The sequence below is a fragment of the Sciurus carolinensis genome, chromosome 2 (assembly GCF_902686445.1).
Source record: "Sciurus carolinensis chromosome 2, mSciCar1.2, whole genome shotgun sequence".
NCBI classification, from domain to species: Eukaryota; Metazoa; Chordata; class Mammalia; order Rodentia; family Sciuridae; genus Sciurus; species Sciurus carolinensis.
This window is the reverse complement of record NC_062214.1, coordinates 80,828,807-80,855,812: the sequence shown is the minus strand read 5'-3', so window position 1 is coordinate 80,855,812 and position 27,006 is coordinate 80,828,807. Positions and strand designations below refer to the sequence as shown.

Sequence of the window (27,006 nt, the reverse complement as noted above, 5' to 3'; positions counted from 1 at the left end):
CTTTTCAGTGTGGCAAGAAGAGCCTCGCTGGTCCTCTAGGGTCCTGCCCACTCTCCTGTTTTGCTGGGTCTCTTTCTCTCTGTCACCCCTCAGTCACCCCTCAGCCCTCTGGGGGTTCCTTCTGACCGGAAGCTTGAGAGTAGAGAACCAGAAACCGAATGCTGAGATATGAAGGACATCATGGGGAGAGAAGTCCAGGGACAGGATGGTGGGGAGGAGGGAGTCTTATCTCTTGCCTTAGTTCCTGGATCAAATGTTACAGATTCTGGGGCACAGGAAGATGTCACTCTGGTTCTCAGATGCAGATCAACTGCCAAAGGTTGGCTGGGGTTCTCTACCCCCAACCTGGCTGCGCTCAGACCCCAAGACCTCCCTATTTCTCCCCAGAGCTCAGACGCTTCTCATGTTTCCCTTCTGATGACTTCAATCTACTCTCAGGGTCAGACATGTCCCATGGGATCCAGGATCCATCTCTATTGCCCCCAACCCTGTGACACCCTTTAAAGGGAAAGGCTCCTCGGTAACTCACAGATGGCCTTTTGGAGGCTCAGAGGTCTCAAGACCCATTTCTAACCAAATGACAGGCCCAGTACAGGGACATTGAGCTCTTTTGGGTCCTTGCTTCTTCTGCCTTCAAGAAGAAGCACCCTTGGTCTTTCTGTGGGAGGACAGAGGCAGAATTCTTCCTTATTCAAGTCTGCAGGGAGTTGAGAGGAGGCACCTGGGGCAGCGCCCCCCCCTGCGCCCCCCCTTCCTCCCTCTGTGCACCATGTTCCAGCCTCAGGCTCCCCAAGTCCCCCACTACTTTCTCCTTTGCTGCTCCAAACACAGGTGAGTGGGGAGGGACAGTGCTGTGGAGACCCAGACTCAGGCAGAAAAAAAAAAGATCTAGGGCTGGGAGTGTTTATTTGGATCTTTTCCTTGAAGCTTCTTGTAAAGGACCTTGCCTACCTTTACCTAACTGAAGGGCTCTGGTCCCATTCAAAGGCTGGTCCACCTGCCCCACACAGGTGGGGACAAGAGATCTGGAAGGCCCCAGGAGGTGGACACTCAGGAGTTTGCCTGGCTCTGTCCATCCGCTGGCTGGACTGGGCCAGATGGCCTGCCCCAGTGGAGTGAGGCCGACATGGACGAGGGCCCAGTGCATGGTTAGACACAAACACACACAGCTGTCCAGAGCCTCTGAAGCACCATTTATCCAGGCTCCATGGAGCCAAGTGTCCCCTAGTGTTCAGGGGAACACAGGCACCGCAGCAGCCCTCAGCCCAAGACCATCCATTCTTCTCAACATGTTTGCTTCAGGGCTGCTTGCGCATGCCTGGTTAGCCCACGCTCCCCACTGTGGGGCCAGGGAATGAACTGGCTTCAGATCCTCCATCCCACATCCCAGCACCTGTTAAATAACTTCCTTGCAATCCCCTGACACAGCCATCCCAGAGCAACCCACCCACCCTGCACCCAGAATATATTATTCTATCAGTTTCTGTCTCCTATTGTGGAGGGGCTTTCAGCTCCAGGGAAAAGCATCTCCCTAAAACACCAGAGGGGACGAATTTCCTGCAACCCTGGAGCAGAGACAAGGGGAGGCCTGGGTTGGGGTGAAAAAGCCAGGAATCACCCCACTCTGACCTCTCTCTCCCTGGGGCACTCCCTTCTCCTCAATCTCTCGGTGGCCTGGGTCAGTTGTGTCTTACTCAATGTCACAGATCCAGGACCCAGGGTCCTGACCCATCCAGGAAGTCACCCTGGTTTTGACAGCCCCAACCAGCTCCAGGGCAGGGGGCTGGCTTTCTGCCTGCCTCCTGCTGGGCCCCTGCAGTCCTCTAGCCTCTGAGTGAGCTGAGAGATTCCAGCTCTTGACTGCATCTGTCCAGGACCCAAGGGACTGTCCACCAGCACCCTCCACCCCTGGCATCTCCAGGTCTCTCTTGCTCTGGGAATACTCAGACAGCACCAGGACACGGAAGCCATAGGCCCTGGGGTGTGGGCAAACCTGGCCCTGGCCCGGTCAGCATCTGGGCCCAGGCCAGGCCTCATACCCAGTATTGGCCATTCCTGAGGGCAGGGTTGGGTGTCCGGCAGAACTGCAGCAGCTCCGGGTCAGGCTGGCCTCCTGGTGGGGACCCCTGGCCAGGCACAGCTGTGAGTGGGATGGCCTGGCCTGGCTCTACCTTGCGAAAAGTCTCTGTGTCCCCGGCCAGGCCGTTGCGGGGTTTGGCGGTCAGGATCTGGACGTCATGCTTGCCCGTCTTGTTGCGTTTGCGGAGGTAGAAGAGCAGGGGCAAGATGAGTGCCAGGAGCAGGAGGACCAGGCACACGGGAATGATGATGCTGAACATGTTGGCCTCCAGGAAGCCCAGGAAGCCACCCCTGGCCACAGTAGCCACAGGGCTGGACGCTGGCGGGCCTGGCTCACTTGTGGGAGAGACGCTCTCTGGCTTCCCTGATTCAGTCTGAGCAGCCTCAGGGACACTGAGCAGGGCCACACTGTAGGGCCGGGCTGCATTATAAGGTTCAGTGGTAAAGTCCAGGGAGGCCACAGCCGGTGGGACACCCCGCGCCCATAGCTCCAGAGTGAGACTGTCCCCTGCTGGGCCAGGCAACCTACCCTCTGGCCTGCCCACCTCAAGCCCCAGCCTGCCATCCTCCAGGTCCTGCTGAGTGAACTGTTCCACAAGTGGTCCACTTCTGGGCTCTGTCCTGGCCCGTGGCACACGGACCACGCGGCCATGCTGGGGTCCTGCCAGGAGCCTGAAGCGGGGCACACTGCCTGTGCGATTGGCCAGCTCGCCGGCATCTAGCACGGTGGAGTCCAGGCGCAGGGTGGCACCCTGGGGCCACGGCCCACCTGACCACACATGCAGCAGAGCCCGCACGGTGACATTCACTGTGGCTGATGCATTGACACCCCTGGCCAGCGCCAGGACTTTGAAGTGGTCATGAGAGGAGGAGAAGTTGGTGAAGGCAAAGACCACATCCCCCTGGTCTAGCTGGAGCTGGCTGAAAGCTGAGGTAGGCTGCCCGCCCACCAGGAGATGCCCATACTGGGGCCCCTGGGTGAGGCGATAGGCCACATCTGGCTCCTCCCTATCCGAAACCACCTGGAGCTGCTGCCGGCTCAGCGAGGCGCGCCCTAGGGCTTGGGGCACCTCGAGGGGTGCCCGCAGCTGCACTTCGATGGCAGAAGGCAAGACATCCACAGCCAGGGTCATGGGCAGAGGTGGGCTGGCCCCATCAGACATGCTCAGCTGGAAGACTCCTGCCACGCTGCTCCCATTGGCCACAAAGGCAAGTCGCCCTGCATCCACATCAGCTTGTGTAAAGCGGGTCGTGGGCCCTGGGCTGCCCCCTGCCAGACTCAGGAAGCCATTATGGGGCGCCCGCTGCACCTCATACTCAATCTCCCCAGGGGCTGAGTCGGGGTCCACCACACTCAGCTGGGCTCGGGAGACCAGGGCACGAGAGCCCCGGGTAAGCCTGAGTGGCATAGAGGCCTGCGGCTGTGGAGGCCTCTCGTTCACATCCCGCACGGTAATACTGAAGGCCTCTGAGGTTTGGGGTCCTGCCACGGAGGCCCCGGCTGGTCCCTGGAGATGAGCACGGAAGCGGAAGCCATCCTGCTGGGTGCCCCCGCCACCGTGGGCATACACCAGCTGCCCCGTGGCCACCTCAGACTGCAGGAAGTGGGGCCTCCCGGCATGGAGGGGCTCCTCAGACACCAACAGCTGGCCCCGGGTGGGGAACTGGGTAACCTGGAACAGCACGTCATGCTTGGAGCGCTGGGATGCCGGGACGCTGGCGAGGAGGTTGGAGGCATCAAGGGCGGCTACGGTGATCTTGGCCCTCTGGCCCTCAGGGACCCAGAGACCTGGATGGGGGTGGGACATAGGCTATGAAGATCCAGCCTACTGAGGGAACAGCCCAAGACCCATAAAAGGCAAGGTTGTGCCTTCCCTCAGACCAGGCATCCCAGGATGGGTTGAGAATCTGGGAGGACAAGGATTCTATCTCCTTCTGATCACAAAGCCCCCAACCCACCCTTCCTATAGCTTCCCAAACCTGGGGGTTCGGATAGGAGCTGCTGACCCAGCCTGTTTCCCTCCTCTTGGGGCCTCTCCCCTCATCCCCCCAACCTTGCCAGTTCATCAGCTATTCACCTTTGTTTCTCCAGAGGCGGGTGAGGCGCTGGGGACAGGCAGCCTCAAAAGATATAGTCACAGCGAGGGTGGCAGCCACGTCAGGAGCAGGGGGCGAGGAGAGCAAGAGCTCTATGGCATCATGGGCTTCCCAGAAGGGCTCAGGGGACATCTCGTGCTCATACAGGACATTCCCAGCATATACCTGAAGAAGACACCATTGTTGGGGGTGACAGGCTGGCACAGGCACCAGGCACTCCTGACTCTCCAGTACCCTAGTGCCCAGTCTCACCCTAGGCTTTCCTGACTGTGCCCAGGCCTGTGTCATGTGCTCTCTGCCTCACCAGCTCAGAGGGTCACCATTGGGCGGTTGTGTGGCAGTAAAGGGCTGGGCTCTGGAGCCAGCTGCCTAGGTTCCCATCCCAGCTCTGCCAGCTGGGCTAATCTCCTCCGCTCTCAGTCCCTGGGGAATGCCACCATCTAACTCTGCTCCCACCTAATGTAAGTCCTTCCTCCTTTGCACCAGGTCCCTTCCTCTCTTACCTACTAAAGACACACTTGCATAACCTCCCTTCCTTCTCCAGTGGGATCAGCACCCCCCACCCCAGGATCATTCTCTGGTTAGCCATAATATTCTTCTTTTTTAAAATGTATTTTTTAGTCATAGTGGATACAATACCTTTATTGTTTTTTTAATGTGGTGCTGAGGATGGAACCCAGGGCCTATGTGAGCTAGGCAAGGACGCTGCCACTGAGCTGCAACCCCCGCCCTCTTCCTTCTATCTTAAAGAAAAGACTCATATCCGTTTCACTTTTTCCACCTCTGTTGGCATCCTCCTGCCTTACTGCTTTTCTTTGCAGCAAAACTCCCCAAAAAGAAAGTCCACGCCCTCAGTCACACATCCTCGGCTCATCCGCTCAGGCTTGTGCTCCCAAACCTGTTCTTGCCAAGGGCACTGAGGGGTTTCGTGCTGTCAGACCAGGGGCGGGGTCTCAGGCCTCACTGACACAATGGAGCAGTCCCTCTCCAAGTCAGCCACTGGTTTCTGGGATATTCTACTCTCTGGGTTCCCCTCCTACCTCACAGACTCTTGCTGGTTTCTGTGCTTCTCTCCAGCAACTTGTGGTGAGGTCTTTGACTCTGTCCTGCTAGACTCCCGGCTGCTCTCAAGCAGATGCAGAGCCTCAGATAGCAGCTCTGGTGAAGACCCTTGATCTGGATCTCTAGCCCAGACCACTCTCCCATGAACCTCAGACTCAGATTTCTTTCTTTCTTCTTTCTTCTTCTTCTTTTTTTTTTTTTTTTTTTTTTTTTTTTGGTACCTGGGGAATGAACTCAGTGGTGCTTAACCACTGAGCCACATGCCCAGTCATTTTTTGTATTTTATTTAGAAACAAGGTCTCACTGAGTTGCTTAGGGCCTCACTAAGTTGCTGAGGTTGGCTTTGAACTCATGATCCTCCTACCTTGGCCTCCCAAGTTGCTGGCTTTACAGGCGTGCACCACCATGCCGGCTCCAGGCTTAGATTTCTACCCACAACCTCAGCAGTTCTATGAGGATGTCAAATGGACATCTCAAGCTTCACAGCCCGGATAGACTCCTGCTCTGCCCCACCTCCCACAGACTTCCACTGCGGATGATGGCAGCTCAACTCTTCAGTGTCTCAGTAGGAACCTCTGTGGCTGTTCTTCACCACCTCATCTCCTGCCTGGATTGTAGCAATAGCTTTCAGCCTTAGTTGCTGCGCTGCTCCTTCCCACAGTTTGTTCTTTATACAGAATCAAAGTGAGACTAAAAGTCAAGGTTAGGTCTTTTTTTTTTTTTTTTTTTTTCTTTTGAGTCAAGGTCTTGCTATGCTGCCCAGGCTGGTTTCCAATTCCTGGGCTCAAGTGATTCTCCTGCCTCAGCCTCCTGAGCAGCTGGGACTGCAGACATGTGCCACTGTCCCCAGCTTGTTAGTTACTTTTGCTCAAATGCTGCAGTGGCTCACCCTTTTACCACAAATACCCCATAATAACCCTGTTACTCCTGCGAGGGACAGGGTCTTGCTAAATTGTTGAGTACCCTGAGTACCTCGAGTCTCTGGGAACCTTGACATTGAATGCTCAGGAAGGGAGAGGGCACAGGATGAGGTTATACATCACTAAGTTGCTGAGTCTGGCTTTGAACTTGTGATCCTCCTGCCTCAGCCTCCCAAGTCGCTGGGACTGCAGGCGTGCACCACTGCACCGGCTCTGAATAGGAACTTAATGTGCAGAGACTCTAGGTGCAGTGGGGACTGGGGTGGGCAAGGAACAAGCCGGTCTAAGTGGGAAGGAGATCCTGTGCTAAGGGAGGCGCTGATGCTCAGCAGCTTGCTACAAAAGGGAACACAGGCCTTGTAAGCAATGGGTAATCAGATTTTTGGGAACACTATGCTGACAATTAATTTAAAAATATAAACTCAAAGTGTGCCTAAATAAAACACATCTGTGGGTCAGACATGGGGTGCAAAGAATGAAAGACTGCCAATCATAAACTCTGATCCAGGTTGAGGGCAGGCAGGGAGGGAATGAAGACCCCCCAAAAAGGAGTGGGTATGGGAAGCTGGACGCCTGGGTAACAGAACTCCTGTGGGTAGGAGATGGCTGGATGGGAGTCAGGTAAAACCCAGGCCAGGGTGGAAGGACTCCCAAGCTGCGGGGAACAAGCAGTGTCCTCTGGGGAAAGAAATCTTAGACTATCAGTCAGAAGGTGTCCTGGTTTTGCCTCTTTCTAGCCATGTGCTCTGACCTGATCTCCATGAGCCTCAGTTTCCTTATCTGCAAAATGGGGACACCTGATCCCTGCCCTGCCCAGCTCAGAGTATTGTAGGACAGTGGTGCTATTAAAACACTGCCAGTCCAGTCCTGCCCTGCTCCCTACCCCCCATGGAGGAGGGCGTCTCTGCCACGTAGCCTCTTCCCAGCCTCCCTGGGTGCCCGGCCCCCTGGTGGCCACTCAGTCCAGCTCTTCACCTTGCTGGAGTGTGAGGAAAGTTAACGTGGGGACTGTGGAGTTGGGGAGGGGCACATACAGCCTCATTCAGTGCCCTCTCCCTTCCTGAACACTCAATGTCAAGGTTCCCAGAGACTCAAGATTCTCAGCTGCTGCAGCCACTGGCCTGCTGGATATTTTGTTGTGGATGCGGGGGCAGGAAAGGGGTCCTAGTAGGATCTGGGGCTCCAGGAGAACAGGGAAGCAGCCTTACAATACTGGTGTGATAGACATCAAGAGCTCTTACTCCTCCTTGGTCAAAGCCACCTCCTTCCCCATGTGAGAGACTCGCTGGGGCAGGGGCTGGCTAGTCACTTGCTGAGTTCCACCTAACGTGGTACTTCTCAGGAGACAGTGGGCACACTGGTGGGGTTGGAAGGAGTGAGTGGGGCTTAGGAGGTCTCTGGGAGGAGAAGAGGGGAGGGTGGAGAGGGACCTGGGGTGGGCTCCACTCTTTTCCAGGGAAGACATTCCCTCTGGAGGTACTGGAAGCAGTACCAAAGTGCCAATCATTTCTGGGCACCCTGAGACTGCTCCCAACCCAGAACTAACTGGGATCATGTGTTGGGCCTGGACACCAACGTGGCCTCTGGGTCGGAGCATCAGGTGCACTGACTGCTCGGCAGAGCCCATGAAAGAGCCTGTCTCTGCCTTTGGGGAGAGTCAAGGCTGTCAGAAAACTCACAGCACCTCTGCCTTTAGAGGCAGTGATAACTTACATGGTGGCTGCTGGCCCCCATGGGTGCAGTTAGCCCAGAGAGCCCTGCGATCCCAGCAGCCTGCCTCTACCTGTGACTGAGAATTCTCCTTTTGACTAGTGGCCCCTGGCATGCCCAGGGACAGCTATGCTCGGAAGCTGCCCTGATGGGTGGCCAGTGACTTCACTCCCAGCCTGGCCTACTCAGCTGCCTGTGGGCTGACTGCTCCTTGTGGCACTGGACCTGAGCCCCAGGCTCACTCCTCTCCACTGCCCTGGGCCTCACTTCTCAAACTCTACCCCCTGAATCAAGGCCAGCCCCTCACCAGCTACTGGGCTGCCTCTACTGCCTTCTCCGCTCTACCCTTTCTAAGCCTCTAGGATCCAGTCGCAGCGCTCCCTGGAAGCTGAGTCCCAGGACCTAATCCTTGCTTTGGGATCCTGCAGCCCTGACCTTCTGTATTCTTGTCCTGCACCCTTGGACCACTAACCCCCCACCTGCCCTACCTTCCTGGCAGTTCCTGGAGTGCAGGCCCAGGGAGGGTCTGCTGCTATTGATGCTGGTACTCAGGCTCACATGTAAATCTTCAGGCACTGCACGTCACCTGAGTTTGGATGGAGACTATGGTGGCTGCAGAGTCGGGCCCTTACCTCAGCCTGCGTGAAGTTCACCAGAGTGTCCCCAGCACTGCCCTGCTGGACATGGAACAGCCGGCCAAGTTGGGGCCCCCGCAGCACCTGGTAGAACAGGTGGTGAGGGTCTGTGCCTGCACTGGAGCTGGCTCTCAGGGTCTGGCTGCTGAGAGGCTGGACAGACTCTATGAGAAGCAAAAAGGGCTGGTCAGCTTTTGCCCAGGAGCCAAGGCAAGCCCCGCAACCACCAGAGGCCATGTGATCCTGGTAGGCTACCTTCTGCTCTGCCCCAGCTAGTCAGCAGACCCACCTGGGCAGACAATCAGCGTCCGGCTGCCCTCCAGAGAGAGGAGCACTTGCTTCTGGGCTGCCACACGGAAGAAGTGTCCAGGGGACGTGTGTTCCCCATCAGAGAGGTCAAAGCGGAAGCCTCCATCCAGGGCTCCTGAGGACAGGGGTGGAGCTGAGTCCCGCTGGCCCCAGATGGGTCCCTACCCACAGGACATCCACCGGCTGCGGAAACCTGAGCACTCACCTCTGTGTGAGAACAGTACGAGCCCGCTGTCCAGCTGGGCCTGTGTGAAGTGGTGGACCTCTGTGCCCGGCGCCATGCGCAGCACTACCCGTCCGTTGCTGGGTTGCTGGATGGTGTAGACCAGGTCCTCTGGTCCCGAGTCACCGTCTGTGCCCCGGAGGGCCTCAGCAGGGATGGGCACAGTGGCTCCCTCCCACATCTGGGGACACAAGGCCTGTGAAGTTTCTGTCCCCATGTGTTTACCCACTCCCTGCCTCCTGGCCTGGGGCCACTATGAGGCTCCAGCCCCGTTGCTCTGAGGGGTGGGGTCTTGCTCCTAGGCTTGGTTACATGTCCTTCTGGGTTAATCACTTTGGCGACCCCATTCCCAGAAAACAGTCCTCTGGCATGCCTGGGCTCCTCCCTCCTACAGCCCCAGGAAGATGAGGCTTCAGCCCAGGGCTGGGGACACAAACATGGGTGGATGGCACCACCTGGTGGCCAAACTGCCACACAGCATCCCTGAACTGTGGTTGCCCAGGCAGCCTTCAGTCTGTCTTACTGGATTTCCCCACCACCCAGCTGCCCCACCAGATACATCCGAAACCACAAAAGACTCTGTGCCCAAAATGACACAGTCCAGCTTAGCCCTCTTCTGGAAACTATTTAGAGGTTGAACCCAGGGCCTCGCACATCCCTGAGCTACATTCCAGCCCCTTTTTATTTTGAGCCAGGTATGGTGGCACGTGCCTGTAATCACAGTGGCTGGGGAGCCGAGGCAGCATGAGGATTGCAAGTTGGAGGCCAACCTCAACAACTTAGCAAGGCCCCGTCTCAAAATAAAAAATAAAAATGGCTGGAGATGTGGCTCAGTGGTAAAGCGCCCCGGGTTCAAGTCCTCGCTAAAAAAAAAAAAAAAAATAGGGAGGTGTTTAGAAATTTATTATACATCCTTGCTAAGGTTCAGGCTGGCCTTCAACTTGTGATCTTTGTACCTCAGTCTCCTGAGTCGCTGGGATTACAGGCATGTGCCACGGTCCCCACTTGGAACCTTGCATAGCTCCAACTGATGGGGGTTGTCTTCACCCCAGAAGCCGCCCATCTCCTGATGTGCCATGTGGGCTTGGTCAAGCTGTGGCCTTTCTGTTCCACAAGTAACTTCGATCCTGCCTGGGCCTCAATCTTCACCTCTGCAGAGTGGGGGTGCCACTGCTCTGCAGTGCTATAAGGGTCAGGGGGCCCAGCTGTGGCCTTTGCTAGTTGAGGGTGGAGGTGGAGAACTTAACTTCTCCCCACCTGAGGACCACCCTTAAGGACTCTTAAGGAATTTTGTCTGGTGTTTTGTTTTAGGAAAAGCCTTTCTGGTACAAGTGAGTCCAGGAATAGACAGGGCCAAGTGTAGCCATTCAGAAGGCTACTGGCTGCACTTAAAAGTATCCAATAACAAAAGCTCACACCTGTGTTCTATCTTCAGCACAGTACCACATCTCTTCTTCCAACAACCTAGTAAGGCATGTGGCAGGGACCCCATCTTCCCGAGGAGGAAACTCAGGTTCCGAGGAGGGAAATATGTGCTGGGAAGTGGGGGACCCTGGCCTCTTTGTAGGAGCAGAGATGGGGGTAGTCCCAGGGATGCTCCCACCTGCAGGCCTGTGTTTGTGATGAGGACAGGAGGCTGGTCGTTAACTGGCAGGATGGTGATGGTGAAGGTCACAGGGTGACTCTGGTGGTCCATCTCTGAAGCATTCGCCACCAGGACAAAGCTGTCTGTCAGTGTCTCGCTCCCGTCGTGCACATAGCGGATCAGCTGCTCTTCCACCTATGGGGAGGCCCAGGGCTGGCAGTCAGGCCCCGGCAGGACGGGGACTTACCAGGGGTCTCAGGCCCAGCACCCTCAGGGCCTGCTTTTGGGTGTAGGAGGCAATTAACTCCTTCAGAGCTTCAGTTTCCATAGGTGGAAGGTGGGAAGAATAATTTCTATGTCCCAGAGGGGTTGGGAGGGGAAAAAGGAGATGTGACATAAAACAGTATGGTCCCTAAATTATGTGGCTCCCTGTCTCCTTTCTATACATGCCCCAGATTGGGAATTTCTGGGGCTCCTCTCTCTGCCCGGGGCTGGGTACCGCACAGCCCCAGGGTCTCCAGAACAGCTGTACCTCTTTCCAGGAGAAGATGCTGAGGGTCCCATCTTGAGGTTGCTCCTCCCTCTGCAGAGTCCCATGCCGGGGTGGCTCCAGCACCTGCAGGTCAAGGCCTGGCAGCGTGGGGAAGTAGGGCCCAGTGACACGGAGCAGTGGAGGGGCCAGGGTGCGGGTGCCACCCTCAGGGACACTGAAGTTCTGTGCCTCCAGGGGGATGGCAGTGGGCAGCACCTCCAGCTCCATGAGGATGCCCTCGAGGGGCGCACCCAGGCCGGAGGTCACGTCCAGGGAGAAGGTGTCACGCCAGGCCTCAGGGCGCGAGTGCAGGTACAGGACCCGGCCCGCATCCACAGCCTCCTGAGGGAAGCTCTGCACGGGGTCCAGCCTGGGCGGCTCGTCTGCTGAGGCACCATGCGACACCATCACCAGGTAGCCGGCACTTGGGGGGCTCTTCACAGAGAACACGATGTCTGCTGGTGGTACTGCCTCCTGGGCGGCCTGGTCAACAGAAGGCAGTGGGGACTCACAGCAGGCCACAGAGGAGGCTGTCATGGCCCTATGCAGCCATAGCACCCCCACATTCTCCTCAGATGTCGCTGCTCACTCACACCGGAGTCCACACACACCACACAGATGCAGCTGTGTGGTCGGGGGCTACAAACGATCCCACCTGTCTCACACAGTGACACGGTGGGTCACAGCCTGAGATACACATTCCCTCAGAGAAGTGCACACAGTCTTAAACGCCCAGACTCAGCACACGCTGATGAGAGGGGGTGGGGGAGACACACAGCCTGATTGTACTCAGACTAAGGTGATTCCTGGTTTGCCTGGAGCCTTCGCTCCCCAATCCTGCTGTTACAACCTCTGACCACCTGAGGGCGCCAAGCCCTTCCTAGACGCACAGGCTCCCACACTCCAGATCCTACAGAGCTTGCAGACCAGGTCCAGACCAAAGGCTGCTGGGTGCTCCCTCACCTGAAGAAATGGAGCCACATAAAAGAAGGCTAAGGCTGGGGTTGGGGCTCAGTGTTAGAGTGCTTGCCTAGCATGTGTGAGGCACTGGGCTCGATTCTCGGCCCTGCATATAAATAATAAAATAAAGCTCCATTAACAACTAAAATAATAATAATAATAAAAAAGAAGGCTAAACACTACCACCAAATACACATTCCTGGTTCTGTGCCTCTGTCTGGAACATCATCCCTTTTTCCTGCTATTGACACCTTGTATTCTTCAAAGCCTGGCTCAAACGCAGCCTCCTTTTTTTTTTTTTTTTTTTTTTTTTTTGGGTGCTTACAAACCCAGGGCCTTGTGCTTACAAGGCAAGCACTCTACCGACTGAAGTATCTCCCCAGTCCCCCAAACGCAGCCTCCTTACACTACATGAGTTTAGTCAGTCTGTCCAAAATTCCAGACACCCAGAACCAGACGGGCTTCAGAAACTGGCAGTGTAGGAGAATAAAGCCAAGAGAGGGCAAGGGCCTGGCCCGAGGTCACACAGTCAATCAGTGAGTCTGCCAGACAGCCTGTGGTTGCTCTGTGAGTTTCCTGGGTGGTGAGAAGCCCTTTGCAGACTGTCACAGTTCTCATTTGGGGTCCAGAAAAGACACTGAGAACACGGGGATTTGAGGAACACTGAAGCCTGTTTCCACGTCCAGCAACTCTCAAAGCTCTGTGCCCATGATAACCTCCCTGGGAACTTACTAGAATACAGACTCTTGGGTTCCACTTCAGAGATTCTGTGGGTCTAGCTGTAGCCCAGGAGTCTGCATGGCTAGTCACAGCAGGTACACTTGTGTGTATATCTGAAGACACATACAACTCATAGGCAGATGTGTGTACAACAAATTCCCCAGAACCTGTGGGGCCACAACACTTACAGGAATACGCCAAGCACGGGCACACACAGAACCCAGAAGCCAGCACTCGCATCCCCAAGCACACAAGCGTGCTCGGCAAGAGGTCACGAAGGAAGCCCCCTCACCCCAGACCTGGCCACGTCCTGCTCCACCTAGCTCCTCACCTCCAGCTGGTCCCTTCTGATCTCAGCTGCTTCCCCCGGGAAGACGTAGATCTTTTTGTGCCGAACCAGTTGCAGTGGGGCCAGTGGGCCCTCTAGAGCAATGGTCACCTGTAAGGTGGCATCTGTGTGCACTGGCCCTGCTTCCACAGAGAGGGACAGGGTGTCACGGGGGCTGAGGCTGCCATTGTGTCTGTAGAGAATGGCCCCATCCAGCAAGTCCTGATGGGAGAAGGTGGTGGCTGGCTGGCCATCCCGGAGCAGCTGCCCCCAGCGAGGGCCAGCTGTAACATGGTAGTGGACCTCATCCCCACTGCGGATGTCTAGGTTGGTGTCCAGGTGGAGCACTGCTGTGTCAATGGTGCCCTGGCCACCTTGAGGGACCACAAGGCTGGAGCCATTGGCCACACGGAGGTAGGGTGCGGAGGCCTGCACCTCGAGCACCGCAGTGGCCTGGTGCTGTCCATCGGACACCTGCAGCTGGAGCCAGCCGTGGTCAGCCCCCGAGTGCACAAACAGGACTTGTCTCTTCCTGAGGTCCTCCTGCGTGAAGCGGTAGATAGGCCGGGTTGGCTCATCCACGGCCACAATGCTGCCAAAGAGGAGGTCCTTGCGGGTCAGCACCAGCTGAGCATCAGTAAAGCCTGAGTCAGCATCACTAAAGGCCACGTCATCCGTCGTTAGCAGCCGCTGTCCGCCCCGGGCCACGTGGAAGACGCGGCTGATGGTTTGCACAGGTGCGTGGTCATTCACAGGCTGGATGGCTACTCGGAAGACACCCCGAACCTCCTCCCAGGCCATGTCGCCACTGCCCTCACCCTGGCGGGTAGCCACAAATGGGATATCATCTTCTGTGGTCTCAGAGTCATCATGCTGGTAGACCAGCCAGCCACGCAGCAAGTCTTCGTTGGTGAAGGACGTCACCATGGTGGCCTTGTCCTGTGGTCCCCGCCGAGTCAACCTTCCATGGCGGGGCCGCTCCATGACTTCATAGAGGTAGCTGGCACTGTTGAGACTCTTGACAAAGAGGTGGTCAGCAGAGAGGACACCCTCACCACCCTCGGGCACCAAGAGGAGGACGTTAGTGAGGACGGGAGCATCCGGGTCACCACCGATGTGGATGGGGAAAGTATAGAGCGGGGAGAAGTGTGGAGGAGCAGTGACCCGGAAGCGGAAGGAGTCCTCGACTGCCTCTGAGGCCCGTGCTGTGGCCCCATAGGTCACCCGGCCAGCCTGCAGGTCATCCTGACTGAAGCTCTCGCCGTCTGCCAGCCTCCTGCCCTGCAGTTGAAGGTTTCCTTTTCTGGGGGCCTGAACCACCTCGTAGTGGAAGGTTCTGGGGCCAGGGCCTGCCTCCTCCACGGTGGCCTCCAGGTGGGCCGTGGTGAGGGCCTCCTGCTGGGTGTTCTGGGTGTGTAGCGGCTCTAGCCGCAGCATCCACACCGTGGCTCTCTGGATGCTCACTGGGAAGGACAGGTTGCTCAGGGTCTCCTGGCCCACCTGCACCTCCAGGGCCAGGTTCTCCACGGTGTCCTCGGAGTGGTGCTGCGGGTCAGTGCTCAGGTACCTCACCCGGCCCTGCTCCACGTCTCGCTGGTGGAACGCTTGTGTGGCCCACCATTCAGCACCCTCTGCCCCACCTGCCCCCTGCTTCTGCAGCTCGCCGAACTGCAGCGTGCCAGTGACTCGGAACAGCACACTTACATCCTGCCCCACGGCGTTGGTCTCCACCGACAGGTTTGCCGGCAAGATGGGTGTGGCGGAGCCCTGGGCCAGGCGCAGCCCTGTGCTGTGGCGGATCCGTATGGCTGGCCGGACAGCCACTACCTTCAGTGTGGCCGGGGGGCTGGCCTGCAGCCCATCACTGACACGGAACGTCAGGTCCTGTGCCGGGCCACCGCGGTGGACATACACTATGCTACCCGCCTCCAGCTCCCGGCAGGAGAACTCCATTGCTGGCTCCCCAGGCTGGTCTCGATGCTCTACTGGGAGGCTGGTGGAGGCACCGAGGAGCTGGAAGGTGAGGCCCTCGCAGGCAGAGTCTGGGTCATAGGCCTGGAAAATCTCAGGCCCCAGAGGCTTCTGTGTGTGTTCCAGGATCACCATGAGATTCCCGTGTGGGAAGATGACTTGGGGCGGGTCATTGACAGGGTTTATCTGGATGGGCAGGAGGTAAGTTTGACCCCTCCGCAAGCAGGAGGGCACTGGGGCCCGAGCTGTCACTGATACCTCCAGCACCAGCTGGTCGGAGGCGTCCTCAGAGCCATCATGGACAAAGCGGGCCTTGCGGTTCACCACGTCCAGCAGAGTGAACATTTTCCGGGCCTGGGCTCCAGGGATGTCCAGCTCCAGCTCGCCATGGCGTGCCACCCGGCTCACACTGAACAACACCTGGGATTTGCGCAGCTCAGCTTCCGTCAGGTCCAGTGTGGGCTGCACATGCCGCCACTCAAGCCAGGCTGTACCACCCTCAGCCACCACAAGTGGGCTGATGGTCAGCAGTTGGGTAAAATTGGCAAATACAGGAGGCAGCCCCGGTTCAGGGATGCATGGTTCAGGCAGCTCCATGGCCGGCCAAGCCTCAGGTACCACGGTGGAGAAAGCTTCGTAGGGGCCGTAGCCGTCCTCCTCATACTCATCTTCCTCCAGCCTGCAGCCAGCCGCCATGTTGCGAGTCAGCAGGGCTTCCCGGAGCCCCTGCCTCTGGCCATTGACACTGAGGTCCTCCAGGCAGCCCAGCAGGGAGGCATTGGCAACCCCTGGTACCAGGCCCAGGCGGTGTTCCTGGAGATGACGGGAGGCCTCAGCGTCCAGTCCCCCAAGAAGGAGACTGCCACGTGGCTCCAGGTAGCTGATGACCCCACGGTTGGAAGTGCGTGTGGGGTACTGGTCCACGGAGATTTCCAGCCGATGAGCATCCATGTGGACACTGACCTCATGGGGCTGTCCATCAGCCACAGGCACACTGTTATGGAGCAGCACGGTACCCTGGCCCTTCTCAACCACAGCACGCAGGTGGCCCTCAAATATGTCCACATAGATGAAGTCCCCATGCCGGCCCCCTGCCTGGAAGGCCAAGGGTGCCTGCTGGCTCCGTGTGGTGAGTGTAAACTCCAGGGTGCCTTCGTCCTGAGTGTTCCAGGCAGGGAAGGCAGCTAGCGAGTGGGGCCCAGAGAAGCCCAGGGCCACGTCATCGCCAGCAGAGAACTCCTCAGCACAGCCGTCAGGAATGTCAGGGGTCAGTGGCCTGAGGAGGCTGCGGCTATTGAGGGTGGCTGCATGGAGGCAGCCCCTCAGGGGTCGGCTGGCTCCCCTCAGGTAAGGCAGGCTGAGGGTCCCAGAGCCTCCCACAAAGAGTCCATAGGGGACCTTGAGGGGGGCTCCCTGGACTGGGGCAGAAGCGTTCAGGAGCCCATCAACAGAGAGCATGGCCCAGCTGTCTGAAATGGTGAGCACCACAGTATGGGGGAGCGAGTCACTGAGCAGCGTCTCTCCGGGGGTCTGTAGCCTCAGCTCCTCTTGGCCCAGGACAAGTCTGACCTGAGGAGAGACAAGGAGATCAGGGCTGGAGATGGCACTCTGAATCTATCAATTCTCTTACAAAAGCAGAGTGTGTCCCTCACACTTGGGGTTCCCTGAGACAGGGGTCCTAGGACAAGGGCCCTTGTTGCCATCTTGCCATCTCTTTACTCATCTCTAGAAAACTCAGCAAAATGAACTCAGGAACCCTGATGTGAATCAGAGACAATTCCTGCCCACAGGGGTCTGCCACAGAGCAAGATGTCCTCCTAAAGATTCAACTCATACATTTTATTCTTCTCCTCTTTCCTTGGGTGAGAGGTGCCAGAAAAATCACCATGAATTCTAGAAAATTCTACCTCCAGAAAAATGAGCACCTGGGAATCACCTGAAAGACACTCTAAGAAAGGCAAAGTCACTGAAGGCAACTGGGGTGACTGAAGGCAGCTGGGCTCACTGTTCAGGGATGGGGGACCCATTCAGGTACTCTGTGTTTTGATGGCTTAGTAAAGAAAATCTTTGGGGGACTTTGAGGGTCCTCCATGACATCAACACCAGAACTAACTGTATCGATACTCCCACAACCAGATGGTAGAATGGGTAGAGGTAGAGCATGGGACCTCGGGAGTCCCAGTGTGGAGCCCCTCTATAGGGGTGGCCACCGTCATTCCTGCAGAGCAGACCAGCATCAGCACCAGACTGCAAGGGGCCAGGGTTCAACAGTGACACCTGTGGCAGTGAGAAGCAATGGTGGCAGCAGACTGATCAGGCCACAGTCCTCTTCCCACTGGGGCGTGGAGCAGATGGGTCTGCCAGATCTGGACCAAGAAACTGGGTTCTCAAACTCTTCACGGTTAGGGGGAAGACTCAGGGAGACCAGAAGCTTCCTTGGTAATAAAGCTTGTGTTAAAGATGAATGGAAAAATGAGGAGGCTCAGCTGGCAATACTGGCTGTTACCATCATGGATGGACAGTGGCCATGCAGGCTAACTAATGCAGTGCCAGGGGGATGCCCAGGGGGCAGTGGGAGCCCAGGAGATAGGGCCTAGGTAAGATAAGCACCAGGGTCTCTCTGGGGGAGGGAAACTGTTATGGTTTGGATGAGAGGTGTCCCCCAAAAGCTCATGTATGAAATACAAGAAGGTTTGGAGGAGAAGTGATCAGGTTATAACAGCCTTAACCCAATCAGTGAATTAATCCCCTGATGGGATTAACTGAGTGGTAACTGACGGCTGGTAGGGTGTGGCTGGAGGAGGTGGGAGCCCTCAAATAAACTTTTCTTCCTCTACACTCATTCTGGCCAGGTCTTTTAGTCCTAGTGGTGAAAGAGCTGTCTAAAACAGGATGTCTGCATGGAGATGGGAAGGAGAGGCTGGAACTCAGCCCACCCAGGGAAGCACGAACACACCGCAGAGGAGGTGCGGTGAACGAAGGCCTGCAGCCAGAGGTCACTGAGGGCCAGGGAGTGGGAACCAGCTCAGTGTGCTCAGAACAGGAGTCCAGCTAGGGGTTGTGGTGAGAAGCCAGGCTGGAGGTGGCTGGTGAGCAGTCATCTTACAAGGGAGTCACACTTTCTGGGATGCTGCCACCCACTCACAGTGGAGAACCTGAGACCCCAAGATGAAAGTGCTTGCATAAGGCCACATGAATAGTTGGGCATCATTCTAAGCTCAAGAAGGAAAACTGTCCCTGGTCCCAGGGAATGTCACTGACCTGTAGGCGCCCAGAGTAGAGTTGCAGCAGGAGGTGGTCAGCCTGGCCTGCTGCCAGGAGAAGCAGGGCTTGGGGCTGAGATGTGGAGAATTGCAGCTGTAGGTCTATGTTGGTCAGGGCTGTGGCCACGGGTACCTCCAGGTGGTTCTCACCGAAGAAGGAGGCTGGATGAGAGAGGGAGCTGTGGTCAAGGCTCACACCTTGCCTGGAGGAGGATAGGTGCTGCAGAGATAGACAGGTGGGCTGTAGGGAGGGGGTTCTGTGCTCATGTACCCTCCTGGTTCTCTGTGACCCAGCCTGAGTGTATTGGCCAGTTCCCAGCATCCACTTGCTCCCAGTGGCAGAAGGCACAGCTTCACCTTGTGCACAGTCTAGGCCTTGGACATGCAGAAGGTCAGACCCAGAAATTTCCAACAACCTAGATCCCTTTCTTGAGGCTGTAGGGCAGGAGACCTCTGACAGCTCTGGTTCTCTGACTCTGGACCCCAGAGGAGACTCTAGCCTCAGTGTGGAACTTTCTTGGGAAAATCATCACTGGTCTGAAAACCTGATTTGGTGGTCACAGGCCTGGAAATGGAGTTCCAGGAGAATCACCCCTAATCCAAGCCAATCCCTGCTCACATTCCTTCTCCCAGGTGCCCTCAGGCATGGGCTCCTGGGCAACCCTCGTCATGCCACGTTCTACCTCCCTGGGTTGCTGGGGCCATGGTGGTGCCTGATGGTGGTGCTCAGACAGGCAGCCCACCCACTCTGCTCTCCCAGGCCATTCTTCCAGCTGCCTTTTGGGGTGGGGGTGGTAGCCTGTTGGTCTGAGTCTGCCAAGGAGCAAAGGCTCGGAGGCCAGATGGAAACCACTTGCAGTGTCAGACCCAAAATCAGCCAAAACTTCCTCCATTCCTCCTGCTATTGCTTCCTGCTGCACAGCTATTACCAGTCCCTGGTGAGCAGTCAGATCCAGCCCCTTTGTTTCCACCATGGCCAAGGAGCTTGGGCTGACAACAGCTGAGATCCTCCTTTCCTAGACCAATCTGGGGCTCGAGGCTGAAGACCCGGTCTGGGAGGGACTGAGGGTCTGTTGGGGAGGCCACAGAGGGCTCCCAAGGCAGCAGAGGCTTCCCAGAGTCAGTGGTCACTATGTAGGGTTCCTTTTGTGCCTCACTGGGATACTTCCTTTTTTTAAGTTGCCGTTTTCTTTAGGCAGTTTCCTAAAATTAGCCTCCCTTGATCTCCAACCTGCTGCCACAATTTCTGGTCTCTTCCTTTTGCAGTGATTAGACCCAAATATAACCTTGACTCCACCTGCAGATGTCCAGGGCTGGAGGGCAGACAGGAACGGGTGAAAGGACTCAGCTATGTCGGGCTTCCCTGAAACCCTTTGAACAAGCACAGGCTGATGGCCTTGATAGGGATAATCTGGCACCAGCCACACATGTGCTGGTCCCCAGCCAGCCTGAGCCAGCTGACATCCGCCTGAGGAAGTAGCATCAGCCACTGGAGGGGCCAGAGCCTTGTATGCCCTGGGAAGGATGTCCAAGAAAGATATCACTCTTCCCCAGACTGAGCTGGAATCCCCTCCAGCATTTTCTCTTGCCAGCACTGCTGGCAACACTGGAACCTTGTCTGGGAGCTGACAGGATCAAGTAGGAGTGCAAAAGCATCTGGGCAGGTGCAGCCCTGTGGGCTCAGCAGCCCAGAGCACCTCAGGCCAGTAAGGGACAGACCAGGAAACTTGCAGGTGATGAGTGCTTACGGAGGCACCTTACCAGTAAGGTCACTGCTGCTTCTTTTTTTGGGGGGGAGGGTGTAATAGGGACTGAACCCAGGGGTGCTTATCCACTGAGTCACATCCCCAGTCCTTTTTGTATTTTATTTTGAGACATGGCCTTGCTAAGTTGCTTAGGGCCTCACTAAATTGCTGAGGCTGGTTTTGAACTCACGATCCTCCTGCCTCAGCCTCCGGAGTTGCTGGGATTACAGGTGTGTGCTACCGCGCCCGGCTGGTCATTGCTTCATAAGAGCACAGCACAGCATGCTAAACTGAGAGCAGCCATGGCACAGAGGGTAGGGCACACAGCCCCCGCAGGATGGAGCCACCATGGCGATGGGCTGGAGCGGCTCATAGCAGCTGGCAAGAGCTGAGTATTAAATTTTCAGGAATTCTGTGAGCCAGGTGATGTTGCCCACAGTGAGAATATTTATATCAGGGAAAGAAGTAAACATGTCAAATTGACTCCCCCCTCCAGAAATCCTGTTGCTAAACATTGACCTGCTGGCCACCCACAAGGAAGGGGGCGCCTCTCTCTTACCTGGTTGGGAGCCATCCCACCCACACTCCCTTGCACCAAAGGTGTACGTAAACTTGCTAGAGCGTGGTCAAAGCCAGGGCACTGGGCCAGACAGGAACTGAAGTTCATGGCTGGCCCTAACCACTCAACCACCTGCCACCAGCCCCCTCCCCACAGGAGAGAGCAGCCGTCTGTTTGGCTAGAGTGGGAGGGTGGCAGGAAGCAGAGGTACTTTCCAGAGAGCTGGGGTGTGAATGGGCCTATTGAGGGCTGGGCCCTGCTGTTTCCTGTGGGGCCAGGCGAGGAGGGGCTCACACTGGCTGCCTTGTGCTGCTGGAGTGTGCAGGCCAGGCAGCCCCCTTGTCCCAGTAGAGGCCTCTGAGGCCTTGCTGGCCGGGGCTCTGGAAACTCTGACAGAGCCTCTCCCCCCACCTCTGTTCTTCTGCCCCTCTTACCATCTCTGACGGGCTACAGTTGTAAGAACCCAGAATCCCTGTCCTGGAGGTGGGGGTGCAGCTGGAGGGGGACTTTGAATGGAGAGGGACGCGGGATAAAGAAGTAACGACTGAGCCAATTCCGGAGAACTTCCTGGAGGAGGTGAGGGTGCTGCCGACGAACAGAGGGGAAGGGGAACAGATCGTCTCTGAGGTGGGCAGTGAGGCCACATGAAAGGCCAGCAGGAATACACAGGTCCTCCTTTAGGGGGGCAGCAGAGGTCTCTGCCCCCTCATCCCCTAGTGGCCCTGGAAGGTAGAGAAGCAGAGGGGAAAAGCAGCATCGGCCAAGCCAGGTCTATGGCCAGATTAGGGTAGCGTCGTGGGGAGAGGTGGGAGGCAACGAGGCATCAGAACGGCTGGATGAGACCTGCCTTCGACTCTCTTGACCTCAAAGATGCATCAAAATGCTAACCCAGACTTGTGGCAGTTGGGTGGGCTATTCTCTGAGCCAGCTGCTAAGAGTTTGGGTCTCAGTGGTACCATTCTGTGAAATGGGTACTCCTTATCACCCCTTCTCCCTTCTGACTGTGGGGATAGATTCTAGAGGTTCCTTCCAGATCCAGGAGTCTGCTCTTAAATAACGGTGTGGGCTGCCAGGGCGGTGCAAGGCTTCAGCATAGAAGGCTTCAGCAGCATGCCCTGAGGGCCTGGGGGACAAGCAGAGGAGCAGGACAGCAGCAGCATGCATGGGCTTCCCTGCCTGGAAGAAGGTGCCTAGGTAAGTGACCAGGCCTATGCAAATGTGTGCTTGGGGGTGTGTGCAAGTGTGTGGGTGGCTGCCGGGTGTGTTTTGAGTTTGCGTAAGGCTATGTGTTTGTGTGTGTGCGTGTGTGTGGGCTGGGAGCTGCCAGGACAGAGCAGCGATTGTGCCCAGGCCTGTCCTGCCCCTTGGTGCTTGCCCACTGCTACGTGGCTGGGCCCGGCTGCATGAAAGCAGCCATGTGTTCCTGGGGGGCTCCCCCTCCTGCCGGCGCCCCTACGAGAGGTCTGCCGAAGGTGGAGAAGCCCTCAGCTTCCCACCCTTCCTCCCAGAACAGGGTTCTGCTGTGCAGGGCATTGCTGTCTGGGCCCAGGGTGGGGTGGCTCTGTCCTTCTTTAGACCTGAGGACATAGAAAGAGCCCTGTGTCCTTTCCTTCTCAGATGGGCAGATGAAACCTAAGTCAGGTCCCCCAGGAAGCCACTGTCTGGCAGGCCATGGGTTGTGCTGGCATCTCCTGGCTCCCTGGGGCATTCCTGGGATGTGTGTGAATGGGGACCTGGTTCCTGCCCCGGGGAGTCCTAAGCACGAGGCCTGCTTCCTATCACATGCCCAAACTTCTGCCTGTTGGTAGGTTCTTGGGACAACGGGTCACTGTGTGGGGAGAACCTCTGTGCATTAGGCTCCTGGCCTGGCAGGGGCAAGGCCTCTAGCCTTTTCCAATCTGGAGGCTGCTGCGGACCCTGCTCCAGACCCTGCTCCTTCTGGATGCTTGGGGACAAGCCAGCCACCTCTCTCCCTGTCTCTTTTCCTCCCAGCCATGCTGCCAGCCTGCCCTGGGCCTTCCCTAGCTTTGTCTTTGACTCCCCCTTCCCCATGCCAGAAGCCACCACCCCCTGCCCTAGGACAGTCTGGAGAACCAGGCCTGGGGCCCTCCAGCCATCCCTGCCCTGGACCCCCAATTCCTGGGTGCTGAGTCCCCCCGTATCAAAGTTGTCTGCTGCCCAAGCCTGCAATAGCCTCCACTTCTCAGACAGACATGGAGGCTCCAGGGGAGAAGCGACCTGACAGCGAGAAGCAGAAAGAGCTGCAGCTCCTGGCCCGCCACCTCTCTGAGCCGTTTCCCAGGCTCCCCCACCGCACCCGCTCCCTGGCAGAGGACCCCTGTGTGCCCTGCTCCCTGCCACGTTCCCGCTCGCCTGGGGGCAGCCAGGCAGGGCCCGCAGCTGGCTTGCGTCATGGGCGGTGGCAGCATTCTTGGGTGTCTGCTGCTGCCTGACTTATAAGGGAGTAAGTGGGAGCCCAGAGCCACTGGGCAGGATGGCCAGTGAGGAATGCCCAGGGCCCAGTTGAGGGTGGGGGCAGGAGACCTGGGCATGAGAATGTCAGGGGGCACTGAGCACTGCTCCAAGGGAGAGGTGGATGGGAAGCGGGGACCATATTCATCATTCATTCGTTCACAAATGCTGGAAGGCGGGGATGTGGATGGAAGAGGAGAGCAACTTGGAGAGAGTGAGCCTAAGAGAGAGAGTAAAATTTAGAACAAACAAGAAATAAAGATGCCTAAGCCAGGCACAATGGGGCAGGCCTGTAATTCCAGTGGCTTGGGAGGCTGAGGCAGGAGGATCGCAAGTTCAAAGCCAGTCTCAGTAACTTGGCAAGGTCCTAAGCAACTCAGTGAGATCCTGCCTCAAAATAAAATACAAAAGAGGCTGGGGATGTGGCTCAGTGGTTGAGTGCCCCTGGGTTCAATTCCTGGTACCCCCCTCAAAAAAAAAAAAAATGGAAAAGAAATAAAGATGCCCTCCTCCACAGAGACAACTCAGGGATGCAGACCAAGGCAGAGGCAGGAGACGGAGGAGGAAAAGAGGTGACAGAGAAGGCAGGATGTTGGCGGTGACCCTAATGCTGTGGACAGGAGTCGGGAGGGGGCCAGCTAGGGAGAGAGGGGTCCTGCCCTGGTGGAACTGGACTTCTCCACCATAGCCCCTTGTAGTTTGGCACCAGGGGTGGCAGATCCGGGTGAGGCTGGGAGTCTTCGAGGTAGTCTGAGGGGGACGTGGCGCGGAGGGCCTGGGAGGGCCGAGCAGGGATGAAGAGCTCTCTGTCTCCCCTAGAGGACGGGTGTGCTGGGGGCAGCCTACCTGGAGGCTGAATGCTGGCTTTGTGTGAGAGCGGAACGGGCCTGGTGCCCTGCCCCAGCAGGCAGGTCCTCTTTGAGGTCACTAGACCATGGGCCAAAATTCCTTCCCTTGGACCTTCAAGGGACACCCTCGCTGTTCTTTTTTTTTTTTTTTTTTTTTTTTCAGTACTAGGAATTGAACTTGGGGTGCTCCACCACCTGGGCTCACCAAAGGGCAAAGTCCCCAGTCCTTTTTTGTTTAGAGTTAGGGGTTGCCCAGGCTCGCTTTGAACTTGGGATCCTCCTGCCTCAGTCTCCTAGCTGAGACTATATGCATGTGCCACCACACCACCCAGGGTGAGAGGGGACAGGTCTTCTTAACACCAGTGTTCTGCCCCCAGGCCAGGGACAATTACAGGAGGTGGGGTGGGGTGGACAGTTCTCTGATCTGCAGTCAGAGTTGAGGGGCTGGTGCTGTGTGCTGACCCTCCCATCTCCAAGGAGGGGCAGCAGCAGGGTGCACTGAGAGCGGCAGCCACGGAGCCCATGGAACCGTACAGCACTGTGGGTGTGCCCGGGTTGGTGCCCAGACAGTGTGGAGGTGAGTGGGGTGGTGAGGATGTGGACGTTGGACCCACACTCTGGCCCAGCTGTGAACTCTGGACACTGGACAGGACTGGAGGGCCCCTTTGCTGCCATGTCTGCCTCCTCTCTGTCCTCAGGTGCCTGCCTCTCCCAAGTCTCCCCCACAGCGGACCCTCCATTATCACTCGCCACAAGCCATCCCAAACTTGATACTACCCTCTCCCCCATCCCTCTGAAGGTTCCAGGGGACTTACAAGGGACAGATTTCAGGTCAGACCCAAGGGACCACACAGCCTGCCCAGGGATGACATGACAGTAGAGTCACCAGAGCCAAAGTTAGATGGCCCCTTGCTGGCCAGGGTTGCTGTCTGCACACACCTGCAGACCCCACGGTACTCATGGCTTTTCAGCCATTCTAAATCCCTGATTCCAGATGGTTCTATAACCAGGGGCGTTGCCAGCCACCACTAGCTCCTCTGCTGGCTCAAGGTCGCCTCCAAACAGTGGTAGATTGGTTCAAAATCATATGGAATTTAACACGGCCGCCATCCCGCTGCGGGACGAGAGCTCATCCCAGTGGAGGGCTGGAAGGCCAGCTCCGCAGGGCTCAGGGCAGACGGCCTCCATGAACAGGCACTAGAGACCTCTGCCGGGGTCAGGGTGGCTCCCTCCCACTCCAGCCCAGAACTCTTGAGTCACGAGACTCGCTCAGGGCACTTGACCTTCTTGTTTGGTTGCCTTTCCAGTCCCTTTCAAAGGAGGCCAGGGAGGGAAAATGATTTCCCTGGCTCTTGCTTAAGCCCTGGCCTCCTGGGCACTGGCCTCGGCTATGGGTCCTCTAACCAAGCGCCATGAGTCACCCATGCTGAGGGGCATATATTAGGGAATATTTCCAAATTAGGGCCCTCTTCTGGAGGATGAATGCCTCTGGACAGACAGCGGGGGGGATGGGTGGGGTGGTGGAGGCTGAGCTTGGTCCATGGAGGCCTACGGGGGGGACAGACCGGTGCTCTGGGCTCCCCGCCATGTGTCCAACCCTGGGGCCATGTGGGGCACAGAGGAAGTGGGAGGGAAATGAGAGGTTTTGAGGGAAGCAGCAGCCCAGCAGCCCAGAGTCCAGCCCAGGCTGGAGGGGTGGGAGGGGAGGAAGCGGCTTCAATGGCGTCTTTGTGAAGCACTTGCTCCCCAGGCCCAGGCACAGAGGGTGGGGCTGCTGTGGTGGGGAGCCGTTCCAGGAGGCTTTTCCCTGCCTTATAATTTTCCTCCTTGTTCAGGGAGATGGGTGGATCTCTGGGTCCTTTTCCACATTCCCAGTCCCTGGCTTTCCAGGACCTAGGGGATGTGGGACTCTCATCTCAGTGGTCCCTCTGGTGGGGAAGAGGAAGAGGAGGGATCTCACCTGGCAGGGGGTTACCCAGCTCCTCAGCCCCTGTGAGGTATCTCCCATTTTACAGGCTGGGAAACTGAGGCTCAGTGAGGACACTCCCTCATGCTCAGGCCTCATGGGGAGCTGGCACTTAAGCCCCTGTGGGTGTGGCTCCAGGCTGGGCAATGCGGGTGTCAGCAAGGGTGTGTGTGCAACATACCAGCACAAGCACAAGAAGCGGCTGCTGCCTGTGGATCGGAAGTGGAACATCTGCATGGCTCCAGTGGGAGGAGGGCGTGAGAGCTGGCCCCCTGCCTGCCAAAGATACACTTTTTCCTTTCTTGCCCCCCTGAGGCTCCCTGAGTCAGGGTGGGGCGGAGGTGGGCGGGCCCTGCTTAGGCTGCCTGGAGGGGCAGCCTGGAGGGACTGGAGGGGTCTGGCTCTGGGCTGCCAGAGGAGGAAGGGACCTGCCCCAGAGGCTGGCTGGAGGTGGCCAGATCCAGAAGGCAGTGTTAAGTGCCAGCCCTGCCCTGGGGGCTGGAAGGTCAGGAAGGGACTGGGAAGGCAGCGGGTCTGGGCCCTACCCTGGGCCTTCCCTGGGCAGGATCCAGAGCTGGGAAGCCTACGGTTCATCCCTCAGTCTCCTGGTGGCTGGGCAGCTATAAGGCAAGAAGAACTTAAGGACAGGGCCATGGGGACGTGTCTCGGGGCTCTCCTGCCTGGCAGTCTGCCTTAGTGTGAGCAGGAGTGGGAAACAATGGTCGTGGATCTGGACAGTGGCTTGGACCTGAAGCCTGGTGGTCATGTGCCTTGGAAAAGCCACCATCATCTCATCCTTAGTTCCCCAAGTGCCACATAGGGAAGAAGAGCAGGATGGCCCAGAAAAAAGTCCCATGTTCAGAGCAGATGCTGGGTCAGAGGTCATCCGCGCCTTCCCCATGCCATTCAGAGATATGTGCTCCCAAGCTTTCACTGGCCTCAGTTTTCCCATCTGTGAAAGGGGCCTCGGTGGGGGAGCATGATCAACACCTGGATCTCAGGGTAAGTGGCTGGCAGAAAGC

The 27,006-nt window shown here is 57.3% G+C and overlaps 1 protein-coding gene across 1 annotated transcript in view; it reads right to left on the bottom strand.

The window, feature by feature from the left end:
- Nucleotides 1–900: 900 nt before the first annotated feature.
- Cspg4 (chondroitin sulfate proteoglycan 4) overlaps nt 901–27,006 on the bottom strand; it is a 36,970-nt gene continuing 10,864 nt past the window's right edge. The window contains exons 2-10 of the mRNA XM_047540937.1: nt 18,393–18,556; nt 13,164–16,700; nt 11,153–11,635; nt 10,639–10,815; nt 9,018–9,216; nt 8,793–8,927; nt 8,501–8,667; nt 4,158–4,341; nt 901–3,868 (exon numbers count right to left, since the gene is read on the bottom strand). Of these exons, the coding sequence (XP_047396893.1) occupies nt 2,034–3,868; nt 4,158–4,341; nt 8,501–8,667; nt 8,793–8,927; nt 9,018–9,216; nt 10,639–10,815; nt 11,153–11,635; nt 13,164–16,700; nt 18,393–18,556 (6,881 nt within the window). The 3' untranslated portion in view covers nt 901–2,033. The remainder of the gene's footprint in view (nt 3,869–4,157; nt 4,342–8,500; nt 8,668–8,792; nt 8,928–9,017; nt 9,217–10,638; nt 10,816–11,152; nt 11,636–13,163; nt 16,701–18,392; nt 18,557–27,006) is intronic.